Raw genomic sequence first — 19,279 nt, 5'->3', positions numbered from 1 at the left:
GCAGTCAGCTACATTACAAGCTACTAACAAAACGTTAAAAACAAGTTCTGATTGCAGAATTCAATAATATATCACTAGTTAGTTAATAAGGGTGACATTCCCTTTTGAAAATGAACCATGGTTTTACTACAGTAACCATAGTTTAACTATGGCATTTGTAGTAAAACCATAGTTAGTACAAAATTAACTAGGTTAGTCATGGATACTACAGTATAACTAGAGTAAAACCATGGGTCATTTTTATAAGGTTTAAACAAATAAGATGACAACATTAAATTGAACATACAATTATAATTAATAAAAACCAATGAACTAGAAAACACCCTATTTTATATTACTGAATTAATAGTGATGAACAGAAGCAATTAAAGGGACAGTTCTTCCAAAAATGAAAATTCTCTCATCGTTTTCTCACACTCATGGCATCTCAGATGTGTATCACTTTATTTCTTCGGCTGAACACAAAGATTTTCATCTCTATAGGTCGATAATGTGAATGTTGACCAGAACTTTGAAGCTCCAAAAATCAAATAAAGGCAGCATAAAAGTCATACATAAGACTCCAGTTTAAATCTGAAGTCTTCAGAAGTGATATGATAGGTGTGGATGAGAAACTAATCAATATTTAAGTCCATTTTTACTATAAATCTCCACTTTCACTTATGCATTCTTCTTCTTTTTTTTTTTGATGGCCTACATGTCGCCACCTACTGGGCAGGCAGGATAATTTATAATAAAAAAGGACTTAAACATTGATCAGTGGCGCCTGCAGGTGTACGGCTGTACGCACTGTGTGCACCATGAGATGACTGACCTGAGAAATATTTACTCTCAGATTATTTCACAAATCATGAAATGTGTCCTGTATTTCAGTTGGCTGTTTAAAAGAACAACTAGCAATGCCCATGTTTTGAGTTGGTTCTTTTCAGTGAATTGCCCAAACGGGCTTGCAAAACGATTCGTTATTCAGTACAATTCATTCAGAGCGCTCTCTCACTGAATCATTTGGAGCGGTTTCTCACACAGTAAAACAGTATCGGCATATTTATGAATACAGCGCTGGACACAGAGTAAATGTACCGACACCTATTGTCCTGTACTTCAGCGGCGAGCGGCACAATGGTCTTTTAGTTGTGAGTTGTTTTGCTTTTTTAGCGTGAGAACGTGTCTGTTCTGAACGGTTACTTTAAGCAATATTTTAGCTAGCAGTTACGTGAATGCTACTCATACTAGAGAAAATAAATTAATGCTTATATCAAAGTCACTAGAATTGAACGCTTAGGTGTTTTTGCAAAACAGTTCTTCAGGGGGAGCATGCCCCCAGACCCCCCTTGATATGAGGCTTATTAGGCAGATTTCCTACATACCCTCAGATTAAATCCTGCAAGCGACCATGTCACCCACACCTATCATATTGCTTCTAAAGACATGGAAACCACTGGAATCTTATGGATTACTTTAATGCGCCTTTAAGTGTGTTTTGGAGCTTCAAAGTTCACTTTGAACATTCACTTGCATTGTATGGGCCTACAAAGCTGAAATATTCCTCTAAAATCTACATTTGTGTTCAGCAGAACAAAGTCATACACATCTGGGATGGCATGAGGGTGAATAAATGATGAGAGCATTTTCATTTTTGAGTGAACTATCCCTTTTGGATAAATATTTCGCTTCATAGAATATGGCAATGTCACTTTAAGGCTGCACAGGGCTCAAGTGAATCAGTGAATCATTTATGTGAAATTGTTCATTTACACGAACTGTCCGAAAGGAACAATTCTCTCAAATGAATTGTGTTCTCAACGCTAAATGAAAGGGAATCGTTTATTTTAACAGATTCATACATTTACAGGAACTGTTTGAAAGAACCGATTCACAATTTGGTTTTCCCAGCACTAACAAGCGAGGACGGTTTAGGAGAGTGCGTTTTTTAACCTTTGTGCTCCATTACTACAGTACTTTCACAGTACAATGTGACACATGAAGCGTTTTGTGATGCTACATCTAGCGCCACTCGTTGGAAATTGTAGCTCATTACACTACTGAAAATATCTGAACTTCTGTCACACTACAAAAATGTAGTTTAGGTGGTAGTAGCATTGCTACTTTTAGTTAACTACTCCCCACTGGTCACCACCAAACAAAACAAATGTATGGAGACTTTTACATGATAAAAATGCAAACTTTAATTACATACAAATTACATTTTCTTTTCCGAAGTGCCCTTTACATATTTTCTCATGAAAGACAAATATTAATAACACAAACAGTAACTTTGCTTGACAATATTAACAACCACTGGTAACACTATACACAATAAACGTCCATTTGTTATCTACATTAGTTAACATGAACTAACAATGAACAATACTTTTATAGCATTTATTCATCTTGGTTAATGTTAATTTCAAACTTTTAAAAATGTATTACTATATTGTTAACATTATGCACTATAAACTAACATGAACTAACAATGAACAATTGCATATTTATTAATTAACATAAACAAAGATTAATAAATGCTGTAAAAATAGATTTTATATGATACCCAATGAATTAACTAATGGTTACGAATGGAACCATAAAGTGTTACCCTATCACCTGTTATACTAGACATATAAACTAGAAATGAACTGGGTTGAAAGACTGCATAGTTATTAGTTAAATGACTGTGCGTGTGAGAGGCCCTCACTCCTTGTTGCAAAAGGGAATGACCTTGGCTGGTGATGTGAAATTTGTGAAATCACAAACTGCACTTACATTTGAAACCAATGGATCTTTAAAAAGAATATTTCACATTAAGAATATGAGTGCAATACACACAACATGGCTGAAATGGATCTGAGCTACACCGACTGTATTGTGGCAGTGTCATTTTATGTCTTTTCTGATATCGAGGACAGTTCAACATTATTCATACATATTTCCTCCTTTGCACTTTTAAAAAAAAAAAACTTGAAATGGCACACATCAAAGTCTCATAAAAATAGCTTTCTTTGTACATCAGAGTATATGAATATTCAGACCGTTAAAACCTAAAGGATATCTACCAAGTTAAAAATAACAATAATATTAATGATAATAATAATAAACAAATAAGAAAAACACATTTACAGTATTGGACACTTTTCACAGATCAAGCTCTGGAGGTAACAAATCCTCAAATTCATATTTGTGCTGCAAGCAAATCTATTTCAGCATTTTAATTTCAATGGAAAACACTAGCCATATCTACAATACACATTATTGCAATGATATTTGTATGTTATTTTTCATCTCCTCTGGTGAAATCCTATGGACGGTACAGTTCAGAAATTAACTGAAATGTGAATTAGCATTCACTTTTATCCTTAAAAGTCAAAATGAGTCAAAATGAGTTACCACTTAGTTACAACTAGCAATAATTTCCATCAACAGCACAATACTGGAAAATAACTTCCAACATCTGGACCATATTGCTCATTGGAGAACTTTGCCAAAAGGCACCTGAAGGACTCTCAGACCATGAGAAACAAAATTCTCTGGTCTGATGAAACAAAGATTGAACTCTTTGGCCTGAATAGCAAGCGTCATGTCTGGAGGAAACCAGGCACCGCTCCTCACCTGGCCAATACCATCCCTACAGTGAAGCATGGTGGTGGCAGCATCATGCTGTGGGGATGTTTTTCAGCGACAGGAACTGGGAGACTAGTCAGGATTGAGGGAAAGATGAATGCAGCAATGGAACTTTTTGGACAAACTGAAACTTATTGACCATTTAACAGTCATGTATGAGGTTTTAAAAATGAGGTATGTCAACGTTTGGCCTTTTGATTTCGATTTGTGAACAGCCAGTGATGAATCGGACCAGACTGTTGGCTGGAGTCCAAGTAACAAGTCTTTTAGCTTCATACTGTTTATATTTCCATTAGTGTTATTTTGTATGCATCTGCGAAGTTCTCGATACTCAGGATAAATGTGTCCTCATTAGAGTAGTGCTCGATGATATTATCATCCATGTTTACCAGGATCCTGTGTTGACAGAACAAACTCATACAGTAAAGGACTCATTGTTCATTAATTGTCACATTAGTCACATCAGTGGATCTCAACTTATTTGACTTCAGGACTCAGATTTGAAATTGGACATCAAGTGGTGACCCAGCACCTTTATTAATATAGTCTGGGTTGTATTTTCTTGAAAAGTGCATTCTTTTTTTGTGGTTGTCTAGAACGAGGGCACGTCAAACAATCTGCAATTTTTTAGCCACTGCCAATTGGTAGATAAGTGCACAAAAATAGTTAGGCCTTTGATGCCAACAGCAAAAGATATGAGATATGGTTAGCTGCGTTTTATTATTTGCATTTAGCATGGTTTTTCAGAACAAACCTGACCCCCATTTTTGGGTCACCAGTTGAGAACCACTGTTTTAGATATTTTGATTTTCAATCAATCATTTACCCTTTCTTGCTCTTCTTGTAAATCTTGGCCATCTTTTCGATGGGCACGCCATATTTCTCAGAAATCTATGAAGATGAAACAAAATGATATATCAAAACTAGGCTTGGATGGACATTTAGTATGTATTATAAACACTGAGATGAACACCAGTACATCATTCTCAGTGCAACCTAGACCTACTTTTCATTTAGATACATTAGATACATTTATCGTACTTTAAATAACAAATCTGAATATTTTTATTTCTGCATGTTTAATATCGGTAAGCAGTGTTGGGGTAGGGGTGTAAATGTTTGCCCTGACTGTGATTCGGTTACATTTCTTTACTAAAAGATGCATCATGAAAGACACAAATGTAACTGGAGGAAGAGTTTTCTCCTGGAAGCACATTAGGGTCTACAGCTGGATTATTACAACTGAAAATAGGTCAACAATTCTATTTTGGATAAGAAATTAACATGTAATATATTCAAAATTATTATAGTGGTTTTATTCAAAATGTTGCAATCTTGGCACTGAATTTTCATTCAGAAAGATGCATTTTGATGCATCCCTGCTACATCACCTCTAATAAGTTCCCTGACACTTCAGTAGTTTAGAGTAGCATGCCCTCTATAGAAACAGACACTCACTGCATCCATCAGTCCTCTGAGAGTAGGCATTCGCAGCATCAGCGCATCAAACACCTCATCTGACTCCTTCCTCACGTAAAGGAGAACTGCAATAACATACAGCATACACTGCTTATTCTAGAGCTTTATATTAATCCCAGTAAAGTAATCTGATATTATTACTCTTTAGTTCTGAATTTAACCTTCTGATGCATTAATTAATAAATCCCAAATCTCATTAGCAGAGGCAATTGAGAGCCTGTTATGAATGGAGAAAGTGTTATCCATAAGTGTTGTAGTATAGTACAAGTCATCTTTTTTTTTTAAAATCTGATTTAACCCTTTAAGCTCTGAAAGTGTTTTTAAAGATTTCCTGTTTCAGTTGCATGCCAAAAATTAAAGGCTTACAACACTAAAAAAAACATCAACAACATAAAAACAAAAAAAACAAAGAAAAATAAAAAAAATATTATGATATAAATTTTGAGACTCTCAGCTTAAGAAAGTGCTGAAAATCACAACAAAACTTTAGCCTTACTTTTTTTTCTCTGTATTTTTCTGATTTGACACTATATATCTCAGGGTGTAAATAAGGTGGCTCCGAAAAAATAATTTTGTTTTGTTCCCAATCATGTCACCTGTAACAGTAACATTTTGTGTTGCTACGACAAAGAAATCAAAAAGTTAGTATTACAAAAATAATTTATCCTAGTGTCCAAAAACGTCTCTAAACAAATAAATACGAGAGCTATTGACACTGACTACCACCCCTGGAGTCACGAGTTCGAATCCAGGGTGTGCTGAATGACTACAGCAAGGTCTCCTAAGCAACCAGATTGGCCCGGTTGCTAGGGAGGGTAGAGTCACATGGGGTAACCTCCTCGTGGTCGTGATTAGTGGTTCTCGCTCTTAATGGGTAAGATGTGCGTGGATCGCGGAGAGTAGCATGAGCCTCCACAAGCTGTGAGTCTCTGCGGTGTCATGCACAGCGAGCCACGTGATTAGATGCATGGATTGACGGTCTCAGAAGCGGAGGCGACTGAGACTTGTCCTACTCCACCTGGATTGAGGTGAGTAACTGCGCCACCATGAAGACCTAGTAAGTAGTGTAAATTGGGCATTCCATATTGGGGATAAATTGCATGGGTGCTACCAAAGCAGGTGCTGGTGGAACATTTTCAAAGGGCTCTTTGAAGGCACAAATAAACCCTGATGTGGTACAGGCTGAAATTGAGTTTGACAACCATTTTAATCTATTCTTTGACCAACATGCGTTAATACAGGTCTGGCGATGCAGGCTTGTGGACGCACACACAACAGCACCACTGTTGAAAGAAATCCTGCATGAGTAACGAGATCTCATTCAGTTTCATTCTGTGCCATTTGAGTCATCATTGAGTCCGTGTCATGTACTTGGTGCCATCCCCTAGTGGTCATATGTAATTAGATTAAACAATCCTCTCTGCCCATTTTTGGATGACTTCCACTTCTGGTTGCAGCGATTTGAATCCTAATATGATTGGTTTAACGTTCCATGATGCTGGACAACGTTCTTCATCATTTCCAATTTCCATTTCATCTGATCTAGGAAAGCTAATGTGTTTTTAGCCAGATAGCACATTATGTGCTGTGTGCACATTGTGCTTCATTTGGATTATCTAATGATATATGCATCCATTTAAATTGTGTGTGGTATGTGCTATTTTATGTTCTGTTTATATTTTGTGAAGTTGTAAGCTAAAATGCAGCTTAAAAGCTGCATGTAACATGTACGTCAAAGACATATTCTTAGCTATTACTTGCTACATTTTTGTCTGTGAGGCTGGTTGTATTCTACTCCTTGAGAGTTTTCCAATGACATATGGCTATTTGATCAGTTTGATGTTTTTTACCGATTACAATAATATGTACATTGCAAAATTATAAATCAATAATCAAAATGGAACACTTCTGATTTGTCTGCAAATTTCAAAGAACTTGTTCAAATTTTGGTCACAATGCCTACATGCATTGTAAAGTACAGCTGGCAGGCCAATCCAAGCTTGAAGGGTAAAGGGTGAAGTGTGTCATTTTTGCACAACAACTAGCACCAAAAATAATTGTTTGTAAGTATTTTCAAACATTCATAATCCCACATAGGCCACTATCATTATTTCTCCTTTTCTTGTTATTATTTGTCTTCTTTTCTTGCAATCATCACTTTTTTATGGCCTCTGGGCTTCCATACTATATGTTTGGAGAAGTCATTATTTTTGCAATTCCATTTGGTGGCAACAATGGAGGAGAAATGACCCACTTTAGCAATAAATGTGTTGTATTTAGACTGAGTGTCTCCTACATTGACCTCTCTTCTGTGTGTCCTCTCTCATCTGTTTGTGAGGGGGTGGGCAGAAATCTTCCTCAGATGAGCGGAACATCCTCTTCACCAGCACACTTCTAACACACACAAACACAATCAATGACTTTGATTTATGCTATAGAAGTAACAAAATTATTAAATCAATGTTAATTCATATTTTTAAAGATCCCTATATTCAGCCATTGTGTGAATTAGGGCTAAGCGATGCATTGAATATTCGTGATGTATTAACAATGGTTCAACATAGCAACATAGTGACTTTTATAATGATGTTCATGCACTTTTTATTGTTATTATTATCAATTTCCTAAAGAGAGCATCATGAGACTAATTTTGTGAATCGCGATTTCTCCTTGTCTCGCAATTTGTGATTATGAGAGCTTTTGCAAAAAGGCATTAGAGTTGGTACATTCGATAATATATATAGAATAATTTCTTTGAAAACTGTACATTTGGGGGCCTGGATAGCTCAGCGATTATACCACCCCTGGAGTCCCGAGTTCGAATCCTGGGCGTGATGAGTGACCCCAGCCAGGTCTCCTAAGCAACCAAATTGGCCCGGTTGCTAGGGAGGGTAGAGTCACATGGTGTGTGTGGTAAGTTGTGCGTGGATCGTGGAGAGTAGCATGAGCCTCCATATGCTGTAAGTCTCTGTGGTGTCATGCACAACGAGCCACGTGATAAGATGCACGGATTTACAGTCTCAGAAGCGGAGGCAACTGAGACTTGTCCTACACCACCTGGATTGAGGTGAGTAACCGCACCACCACGAGGACCTACTAAGTAGTGGGAATTGGGCATTCCAAATTGGGAGAAAAGGGGATAAAAAAACCTGTACATTTGATCAACTGATTGCTTGCATCATCACACAAAAATGTTAAATGGTATTCCCTGCATAGCATTTTTCTTAATATATGTAAATAAATATTACTGTTTATTATCATGTATTTTTATATTGGTGTATTTAAATGAAATTTCTTTGGAAAAACATGCTTTGATTTTTTTTTTTAATCGCGATTTTAACCATGTTTACATGAAACATTTGAAATCTATTTGGCTAAAGAGGCTGTTTCATTTAAATTATGGTTTCTATGATTGTAAACAAATTCACAATTTTTAAGCAATACATAATATAGAGAAATAAAGCTGGAAAATAGCAAGATGTAACCTAGTGTGAATGATACTTTCAGTACATTTAATATGTTTAACATTAGGTGTCTTCAACTACTATGTACTAACATTAAAATGCATTCAATACAATGTACTTATTGTGTTACTACATGTTGATCTGTAAAATTCTTACAAGATTCACATTTGCTTCTACTGAGGTTGGTGTACGGCTATAGTTGGGGTAAGGTTAACAGTGTTACTACAGATATAATTAAATGTAACATGTACGTGCATAATAAGTACATTGTATCAAATTCTTAAGAACATACTGTAGTAGTTTAAGACACCTAATATAAAGTGGCTCCAAAAAATTTTATACTCACCCCTCTCGCTCAATTTCCTCTGTATTAAATGCAAATACCTGGAAAGAATTGTATACACATTTTTGAGTTGGTATTTATCTTTTGTAAACATTTACACTCTCAAACATCTGTAACATTTAGAACAAACCTTATTATACACTCTACAATGAGTAGTCCAGCAGATATAACTCCTAATAAAGAAATATCTCCTAAGTATCCAAGATACACAGACTCACAGGCTTTATGAGGAAGACAACAGTGGCCTTTCATGTTTGCTTTTGAAAGGTCAGTCATTCTGTAATAAGTCTCAGTCTCATTAGACATATAATGGAGCACTAATGTCTTCATGACAGTTCTTTAATCAGGTTCTACAACCTATTTGAAATTTCAGGAAGACCATGATGGCTGACCAAGAGGCATGTACATCCGTCTACAAAATGGCACAGGACTTTAAAAAAAAAAAGCCTGTGATCTGGTCTTTGAGTGCATTTTGTGACTGAAATTCTGACTCATACCTGGCCTGCCCTCTGTAAGTTCCCAAAGTGCACATCAGGGATAAACAGAACCGGTTGGGCATCCAAATCAGTCATTGTTTTAAATGTAGCGTCACACTTTTTCGGGAGAGAAACTGCCCCAACACCTCCTTCTTTTCCTGATGAGATGATGCAAGAACAAATTGATCTTTTATAATAGGCACTTTCTATGAAAAGGGTACAAAATAGGACTTGAAATTCCAAAAAAGAAGAAGAAAAATAATTTTCAACAAATAGTCAGTGATGAAGATCCTTAACATTCAGACCACCTTATTCTCTTCATATTTTTAACCCTGTTACCAAAATGTGGGACATGTCAAAATACAGTTAAAACCCTAATTTGTGTGATTCCGTTATTTTCCTGCAATAAACATTAATTGAACATAACAATGAAATAACAAAATATATAAATATGAAAAATACACACAACAGAGATGCAAGTAACAAGGTTGCAGATTTAGCCTAATTTAAGCTATTACTCAGTTTGGGTCCAAATGTTGGTTTGTAGTTACTGATAAACTTTTATTTCCGATAAATTAAAGAAAAATTATTATTTGATTAATTTCCCAGGCCTGTGCCTGGGTTACTTTTGAAGTCTGATAAAATATGAAATATTAAAATTAAAATGTATTTAATGAGTACATGATTTATTTTATTTTTTAAAAGTTCTACTGCGTTAATTGTAGTTTATAGGCAGTATACAAATATATATATATATATATATATATATATATATATATATATATATATATATATATATATATATATACACGCTTTTAAACCAATACAACAACTTTTTAACGCGGCCCCCGCTTATTAAAAATTAACCAATCACCAGCATGCATTTTTCTCTAGACTACATCAAAACTACTGTGATGTGACAGACAAGAGACATTAATCTCACAAGTTCAAAGCTCAGTTTTGGAGGATGCCAGCACGTCAGAGGACCGCCCGGTTTCTCCATCCCTGATCTCTCTACATCTAGCACAGCCACTGTTCATGCAAATGCTGCAGGAATCTTGCAAGCTAATCAACCAATAATAAAGGTAATGACGTTGTCTTTAATGAAAATTAAGTGACACTACATTTTTAGCGTTAATACCTTTTTTCTTGACAAAAAGTATTTTCTAAACTACAAGAAAATAAGAATATATAGTGTCAAATTTCAGCACTTTCAACATCTGTGATCAATCGTGATAAACTACAAAAACGTATGCGATTATCGAGATCAACAGACAACATGCGTTATTATCATTCAGGGAGCACACATGAGTCTTATTTTTTTTTCTTATGGTTTTATGTTTTCTTAGTATAATGTGTGATATGTCTCTGTATGTGAAATGTAGCCTAATGGTCCAGTGTGTTAAATGTATGGCCCCACCCTCCCTTGTTTTGATGCGTTCCACGATCCATGGTAACCAAGTTGTAAAAAAGAAAACGTTTGTAAGTGATTTTATCACACTGCAATCATGTTAACACGCATATTATTTAAGTCTTTTGGCTATACTTTTGAAATGGTGAGTAGTTTACTGATTGCCCCATTCACGTCCATTTTAAGTGCCTCACTGGAACCCAGATTTTTGCTTTTTTTTTTAAGAAATGGAGAGACGAGTCAGAAAGTTTTTTTGTGGTAATCAATATTATGCCACAAATACTGTCGATTGATCTTAACTTATACTGAACCTGGAATATGCCTTCAAGTGAGAAAATTTGTTACAGTATTTCAGTGTTTCAGGCATCAGACCTTTTGTCTTTTTGCGGTTTTGTTTCCTCTCTTCATCTCTGATCTTCCTCTCCGCTCCCTGTGAACCACATAAATAGACAGGAAGACAGAAAGAGAGAATGAGAAACCTTTATCCTGCAGAGTCACACTTAAAAATGTACAAATGTCATTACATTTATACCAAAATATCAAAGCAAATGTCATCTGCAAACAAATGAAGCTAGAGCTTTTTTCTAAACTATGAATGAAGTCAGTTCCCTTCAAGTTCACACAGGTGTCGATTAGCACATTATGAACATGTTTCATAAACATTTCAAAACCAAAAAGCATCACATACTTTTTGTCTTCATTTTGAACAGTGTTTACATAATTTACAGAAAATTGTGATGCGCTAACTTTCTTTAAAATAAATGCCACTTGGTTTGATATTTTTTTTATTTAATGCAGACATTTTAAGATCGACTTTCGACTCCAAATACTTTTTGTGAGGGTGAAATTGGTTCTACAAGGTAACTGTATTGATCAACAACCACAGGGTGGTGCTAGAGAATTGTCATTGCATTTGCAGAACAGCACACACTCTCTTGCCTTGTCTTAACAATGTCAGAATTCAGACAACTGACCCACTTTCTCTGCAGGTGAAATGCATAGTCTTCAATTTAATGAAATTAAATGAATGAAAATTCCCTTAAATTGATTGATCAAGCAATTTTAATATTAAAGGAAATAATGTTTCCTTTTTACAGATCTCCATGACAGCTTTACAGATACATTTTAGTTTTGGAAAAATGTACATATCGTTTCAAAAGTTAAACGTTCACCTTATCGCAGAAGACCTTGATCTGACAATAGGCTCTGTGTAGGGGTTTGTTACTGCGGTTGTTGTAGCTGTAGGTGTCGATCTGAATCATGAGTGGAAGACCCTTCACTCCCTTCTGAGAGGAGAAATCTGTGCTCAGACAGTTCACAGTGATGAAGATCTACAATCAGAGAAAAAGACACAAACACACTGGTCAGTCCACTATGTGCCTCAGTGTGTTTGAACAATAATCAAACACAATCAGGCAGTTTTCAGTAAGAACTGCTCAGATGTTACGATATCTAGTTGGAATTCATCAATGGGTGTGTTTATTTTATATACTTTGGGCACTTTTAGCACTTCTAGAAAGTGACGTTTGTCTACAAACCATGTCCAACAATTTGTGTACATGCACCACAGCAGATTTATTTTTGTCATTTTCTTTTTCTGAATTTCATGACAATTCACTCTCATTGTATTTAATGAATTCTGTGCTGGAAATGACATTTTTTATATTTTCAAAATAAAATGACCCACTCCTTTGTCTTGCTAGGACTAATATCATAGCAAACATTTTATTGTATATACTAAATTGTTCTAAATACACACAATTAAATGCACAATACAAATATTCAGCTCACAAATTATATTTACCTTGTCTTTATTTTTAAGTCAAACATCAATTGTCTCATATTTCAGATCAAGTATGTTCTTTACTGACACTTTTGTCAACTTAGTTAAAAAATTACATAATTATAAAAAAATAAAAAAAAATTTAGAAATAATTTTCACATAATAAATATTAAAATGGTTTGTTTTATTTCACTCTTTGCTTAGATTATCGTAGTTTTACATTTGTAATCATTTGAATTTTTATAATGGATTTTCATGGTTTAACCCTCTAAGCTATAAGGTTATTTTTAAAGATTTCCTGTAAATTTTAAAAAATGTCTGCAAACATTGCATGCTCTTCTGTGACTGCTGTGGGTTCAGCGGATGATGGGAAGAGCCAAGTGTCTGGCTTGGCTGCTCTTTTTCAACTCCTCCCACGACAGCAACCGGCAAATCTTGCCGATAGCTAAACCAAGATGCAGTTCAAGTTGAACACACCTAACGTGTTTGTAGCCAGTCATCAAGATGCCATATAGCCAGATGCTGTGTGCACATTGTGCTTCATGTGGGTTATCTAATTATCTATGCATTCGATTGCTTTGAGTGTGAGCTTATTTTAAAGATAATCGCCTCCTCTACATGATGGTATGTGATGATTTATGTTCTGTTTATTTTTTGTTAAGTTATATGCCAAAAAAACTGCATATGATCAACACCTGTTCACATGAAACATGTATGTCAAAGACTTTTCATGTTCATGTACTTAGCTATTACTCAAAATATTTTTGTCTGTGAGTAAATCAGAGGCTGGTTGTGTTCTACTCTTTGATAGCTTTCACAAATGATACATAGCTATTTGATGAGTCTGATGTTTTTACCAATTAGACTAATACGTACAGTGCAAAATTATTAATAAATGATCAAAACTTAACACATGATTCTTCTGCAAATTTCAAAGCACTTGTTCAGTTTTGGTCATAATGCTTACATGCATTATGAATTAGAGATTCTAAGCTTTAAAATTATACATATTTTGTGTTGGTCAAGACTGTAGTTCCCCTTCTGTCACACACTCAACGTTGTGTCGATTGAGCCTCGGTTACCTCTTTTCTCTTTGAGAAATGAGAATTGGCGAACAGAATTTGCATGCCCCTCCCCCGGACATACGGGTATTATAGGAGGGAAGCGTGCATCTGTTTAGACAGATTTTTTCTTCGGAGCCGATCGGTTGCGTTTCAGCGAGCTGAGTAACACCCACTGCTGTTCCACTCACCTCTATAGAACATACGCTGTTGGAAATACGGCGCATTTCAGCTGCTTTTTTCTTCTTCTGCACGCTTCGACAGCCCTCTAAAAGAGTATATACCTCTGAAATAAAGAGTATATTTCTCTAAAAGAGTACACACATTGATGTTGAATGTCTTTTTCAAGATGCCCTTCAGTTTCAGTTTCCTCACTCCCTGGGTCACTTAGCCGGTGCCCACAACTGCCGTTCTAACGGCGATCAGACACCGAGTACTTGCAGTCGGGCCCCCATGAACCCCTTCCGCCTTCACGTGCCCAACTGCACCACACTCGTTCCTCAGTCCGGCAGGTGGTGATGAGTCTAGAGGTCGTCGCTACAGAACTTCCTCCTCAGTCGCCTACCCGCCCCAGGCCGGGCACGTGGAGCAAGGTAAGTGCTTCGAGCTTCTCCTCAGCACAACCACCTTGGGACGAAGGCCTCACCTCCAGGTACGTCACACGTGATTGTAGTGCCCCTCGCCCAGAGCTTGGACTCATGGCTGATGCTTTTCAACCCGTACGCGATTCAGTTCGCCAGTCGCCCACCCCACTTCAGCACCGTCCGCTTCACCATAGTGCAGGGCGAAAACGCCTCCACCCCGCATGCGAAGATCGCAACCCTTCTGCGCAAGGACGCAGATGGAGAAGGGATTCTACAGCCCTTAATTCATCGTACCCAAGAAAGGCTGTGGGTTGCGGACAATCTGGGCCTTCCACAGACTCCCGTTCAAGATGCTGATGCAGAGACGTATTCTGACATACATCCGGCATCAAGATTGGTTCGTGGCAGAAGACCTGAAGGCCGCATAACATCATGTCTCAATATTACCTATATTTCTACGGTTCGCTTTTGATGGCCAGGCGAATCAGTACAAGGTCCTCCCCTTCAGTCTGTCCCTTTCCCCTTGTGTCTTCACGAAAGTCGCAGAGGCAGCTCTTGCCCCGTTAAGGGAAGTGGGCATTTACATACTCAACTACCTCAATGACTGGCTAATCTTAGCATACTCTCGACAGTTGCTCTTTGCACACAGGGACCAGGTGCTCACGCACCTCAGCCGTTTAGGGCTTCGGGTCAACTGGGAAAAGAGCAAGGTCTCGCCGATTCAGAGCATCTCTTTTCTCAGCATGGAATTAGACTCAGTCTCAATGACAGCGCGCTTCACAAGCGGTGCTGAACTGCCAGAGTACATTCAGACCAGGCATAGTGGTTCCACTGAAACAATTTCAGAGGCTCCTGGGGCATATGGCATCCTCGACAATGGTCGCACCGCTCGGGTTGATGCATATGAGACCGCTTCAGCACTGGTTTCAGACTCAAGTTCCGAGATGGGCATGGTGCCACGGCACATACTGTGTGACCCTCACCCTTCCTGCCGTCACTTATTCAGCCCTTGGACAGACCTCTGTTTTCTATGGGCAGGAGTCCCCCTACAGCAGGTGTTCAGATGTGTCGTAGTTACTACGGACGCCTCCCAAACGGGCTGGGGCTCCATGTGCATAGGGCTGGCTCCTGGATGGGGCCCAACTGCCAAGAGTTGTTGGCTGTATTTCTTGATTTGTGCAGATTTCTGCAGTTGATCCGTGGCAAGCATGTGTTGATTTGCTCAGACAACACCGTGACAGAAGAGTATATAAATCGCCAGGGCGGCTTTCGCTCACGTTGCATATCGCAACTCGCCCGCCATCTCCTCATTTGGAGTTAGCAGCGGCTGAGGTCGCTGCACGCCACTCATGTTCCGGGCAACCTAAACACCACAGTGGATGCGCTGTCATGACAGGTAATGCTCAGTGGAGAGTGGAGACTCCACCCTCATGTGGTCCAGCTGATTTGGGGTCAGCTAGGCAGAGCACAGGTAGATCTGTTTGCCTCCCAAGAATCCCCCAGTGAGCCTACTTGCACAAGTCCTGTGCAAGGTCAGGGAGGATGAGGAATAAGTCACTCTCTAGGCTCCCCAACTTGCCCACTCAGACTTGGTTCTTGAATCTCCCGCTCCTCACGACAGCACCTCCCTGGCAAATTCCCCTGAGGAAGGACCTTCTTTCTCAGGAGAGGGGCACCCTCTGGCATCTGCATCCAGACTTCTGGAACCTCCATGTCTGGCCCTTGGATGGGATGCGGAAGATCTAAATGGTCTACCACCAGCCGTCGTAGACATGATCACTCAAGCCAGAGCTCCTTCTACCAGGCAGCTTTATGCCCTAAAGTGGGGCTTATTCGCAAATTGGTGTTCTTCCCAATTTGAAAACCCACAGAGGTGCGCAGTCGGGTCGGTGCTCTCATTCCTGCAGGAGAGGCTGGAGGGGCGGCTGTCCCCCTCCACCTTGTTTATGTAGCCGCCATAGCTGGGGCTGTGCAACACAAAATACCTTCACGAGATTGTACAATCGCCAGGTTGAGCCGGTCTTGTCCCCTGTTTTGACAGGTCGGAACAAGTAGAATTAGGTAATACGGTGTATCGCTTGTGCATAGCGCCTTTCCCCTCCCCTGAGGTGAAGACATGCGCTCTACTCCCCCAGTCAAGTCCACAAGTAACGGACCCTGGGTGTCCTTCCTCCCTAGCCCTCTGGCTCCGAATTAAGAGGAGGAAGTTCGCAGCCTGATTCTGATTATTCCAATAATCTCCTGTGATGTATTTTCCACGGTACAGTCCCCCTGTCGGCGGACCCGCATCTCCCTTGGGCAGAGTTCCCTCTGCGCCCCGGTCACTGTGTTTGCGGAGCTCTCAAGAGAGACCCCTAGTGTCACTACATCAACACAACGTCTCCTTCCCTCCATCAGGGAACAGAGGTTACGATAGTAACCGAGACGTTATTAACATTTTGATTAAATACAATTATTGTGGGCCAAGGGTTAATACAAGTCTGGATCTGGGACAAGGCCCAAAATAAATGATGAAGTCCTGGTAAAACATTTTCAATTAAATTTGAATGAGACCTTCATATTATTATTTTTTATAAAGATCAATGCCAGGGACATGAAAGTGCCTGAAGTTGAAGAAACACCCATATTTTCATCATTCAAACTAAAGCTTTGAAATTATGAAATCAAAGAATGAAATCAGGCATTAAAACCTTGTAAATACAGTAGAAATTAGATAGGTAACAACTACTTTTGAAAAGTGGCAGAGAAAAAGTGTTTACTGTTTGAAAGGAAAAAATATGTTTTTTAATTATTTGCTCCAATATCAGGCCACTGACGATTATAAACAAATGCTTACACTGGTTGATAACGATATGGGCACCAATATATTGGGCTTTCCTAATATTTGGTATAATCAATCCAGATTCTTATGTGATGGACTGTTGCATGAGAACTTCCATATTCATCCTTTCTGACAGCTTATACCGGTTTGACCTATACAGTTCTGACCGTTGAAAGTGCACATTGTTTTTCCCCCAGCCGCCACCTACACAGGCAAAACAGATGCCTGCCTCGACACGTCTACGTGTATCACTGACTGCTACAAAACGCCACAGGCAATGCTCAGTCCTAACATGAGACCTACAAACAGTGCAGTTTCAAATGTAACTGAAGACTTTATCTTAAACTTCATCTTTATGTACTGTATATTCCTTTTCAATTTCCCAGCAGTGCTTTTTGCCTCTGCCTCCTTAACGGTTGGGAAACACAGTATTTCTCACTAAATATTTATGAGGTTAGTTATTAACAGTTTCATATAATCAACCATTACCAATGCCAGAGGAAAAGAAAGAGGCCATCGTTAGGAGGCACATTTATTCACGAAGCACAAAAGGAGATGCTAGAAAACATCAAAACTACTCTTCATGTGATCCACTTGGATTTGGAATGTACTGTATATATCTGCAATTTGTTTTTTACAAGTTTTAGGAGGCTAACAGACATGGATTATGACACGAAACCAATTCAAATGTGAACAGAAAGGTTTGTCCTGAAACTTGCATGCTTTAATTACTCTCTTATAATCATTAAGAGACGTAAACCTAATCTGACCCAGACACATCTACAGCGGACCACTCATAAATACAACTTTCACTGTGCACCAACTACATCTTTTCCACCTCACAGATCAATGGCTCATGGAGAAACCAGGTTTATGGCTTCCTCCATTCCAGCCTACAGTGATGAGAAGTGCTTTGAACTAAGGGTCTTGCAATGAAAGTAGAAAATATGTTAGACCACAACATGAGATGCTTATCAGATGAAATTATGAGCATTTCACGGCCAACTGCATGCTTTAACATGTATGTGTTTGGACTCAAAAATAATCAAATCCACTTATAAGCACTTCCATTGTACTGACAAATCATATAGTTCACACTAATGGGTTTTACCTGTGTGAGTAGGCCCTATGAAAAGCAAATGTTTGCATAGAGAACTTTAGTTGAATATACTCTAGAGGTGAGTGTTTGAACTTAGCTTTATTGCGACAGAAGAGCCAAACAAGAATCACAATAGTAGGGCAGGACTCTGCCTGTGAGGCTGGGCGGATCTGGACTCAGGTTTGTGTGAATGTGGACACAGGCCAGGTCCATTTCCTACTCTTGAGTATTGCACAGGTGAAACCCGAGACCCCATACAGGAGAACATTGAGCTCAAAATTAATAGACATTGCTGGGGGACGAGGCACCAGGGCATTGTGAATCCAAAATGTCATGCTTTACATAGCTCTCCAGGAGTGTTCAACAATGGGAGAGAGACCAAAGCCTGTAAAATACACATATCAGTTGTCGTAACACTCCACCCTGTCTCAATAACATTTTGTGGACAACACACAATGATGGTACGTCTGAATAAGAGTCCGGGATAAAAAACACGGATGCATAGTCTTTGAGATAAAGGAATAGTTCACCCAAAAATGAAAGCTTCTATCATTGTGTCCTTACCATCATATCTTCCCAAAACACTGTATCTTTTTTTCCTCATTGGAAAATTTTTTAAATAATAATAATATACTGGTGTTTTTTTCTATGTAATTACAATTAGGAACTGCAGTTTTCAAGCTTCAATTTGTACACAAAAGCAGCATAAAAGTATCAAGAAAATTGTCTTAAGGAATTGTGCACTATATTCCAAGTCTTCTGATGCCATATGATAACTATAATTTATCATTTAATTTATTCACTGAAAAAATTTAGTAAAGATTAGCTCTCCTTGGTGCGTTCAAAGTTAACCTTCTACTGCATGGTGTTGCCCTGAGGCAACGAAAAGGTTTTTAACCCATCTTTTTCACAACATAGTTCTTTAAATTATTCCACTCAATCAAAATGTTTTAAAACATGAACAATCCAAAGAGGTATGGGGCATTTATTTTGCATTATTTGGAGGTGGAATATATTTGGTACATTTCATTTTTTTAAATATTTAAACTGATGAAACTTATGAACCAAAAATACACAGTATATATCTTTGTGTTTGAATGTTTCAAGAGGCTCAATTTGGGAAGAACTGTATTTGGTATCATT

The 19,279-nt window shown here is 38.2% G+C and overlaps 1 protein-coding gene across 2 annotated transcripts in view; it reads right to left on the bottom strand.

Annotated features, from left to right (window-relative positions):
• Nucleotides 1–2,078: 2,078 nt before the first annotated feature.
• The window catches only part of LOC127619869 (grainyhead-like protein 2 homolog), a 46,345-nt gene continuing 29,144 nt past the window's right edge, over nt 2,079–19,279 (bottom strand). The window contains exons 9-16 of one of the 2 annotated variants that reach the window (XM_052092886.1): nt 11,961–12,119; nt 11,161–11,218; nt 9,399–9,535; nt 8,905–8,942; nt 7,391–7,488; nt 5,074–5,159; nt 4,442–4,506; nt 2,079–4,011 (exon numbers count right to left, since the gene is read on the bottom strand). In XM_052092886.1, coding sequence (XP_051948846.1) covers nt 3,897–4,011; nt 4,442–4,506; nt 5,074–5,159; nt 7,391–7,488; nt 8,905–8,942; nt 9,399–9,535; nt 11,161–11,218; nt 11,961–12,119 — 756 coding nt within the window. In that variant the 3' untranslated portion in view covers nt 2,079–3,896. The remainder of the gene's footprint in view (nt 4,012–4,441; nt 4,507–5,073; nt 5,160–7,390; nt 7,489–8,904; nt 8,943–9,398; nt 9,536–11,160; nt 11,219–11,960; nt 12,120–19,279) is intronic. The other variant, XM_052092887.1, reaches the window with a different exon arrangement.

This window comes from Xyrauchen texanus, chromosome 26 (genome assembly GCF_025860055.1).
Source record: "Xyrauchen texanus isolate HMW12.3.18 chromosome 26, RBS_HiC_50CHRs, whole genome shotgun sequence".
NCBI lineage: Eukaryota > Metazoa > Chordata > Actinopteri > Cypriniformes > Catostomidae > Xyrauchen > Xyrauchen texanus.
The sequence above is the reverse complement of the archived record's forward strand: the minus strand, read 5'-3'. Positions and strand labels throughout refer to the sequence as shown.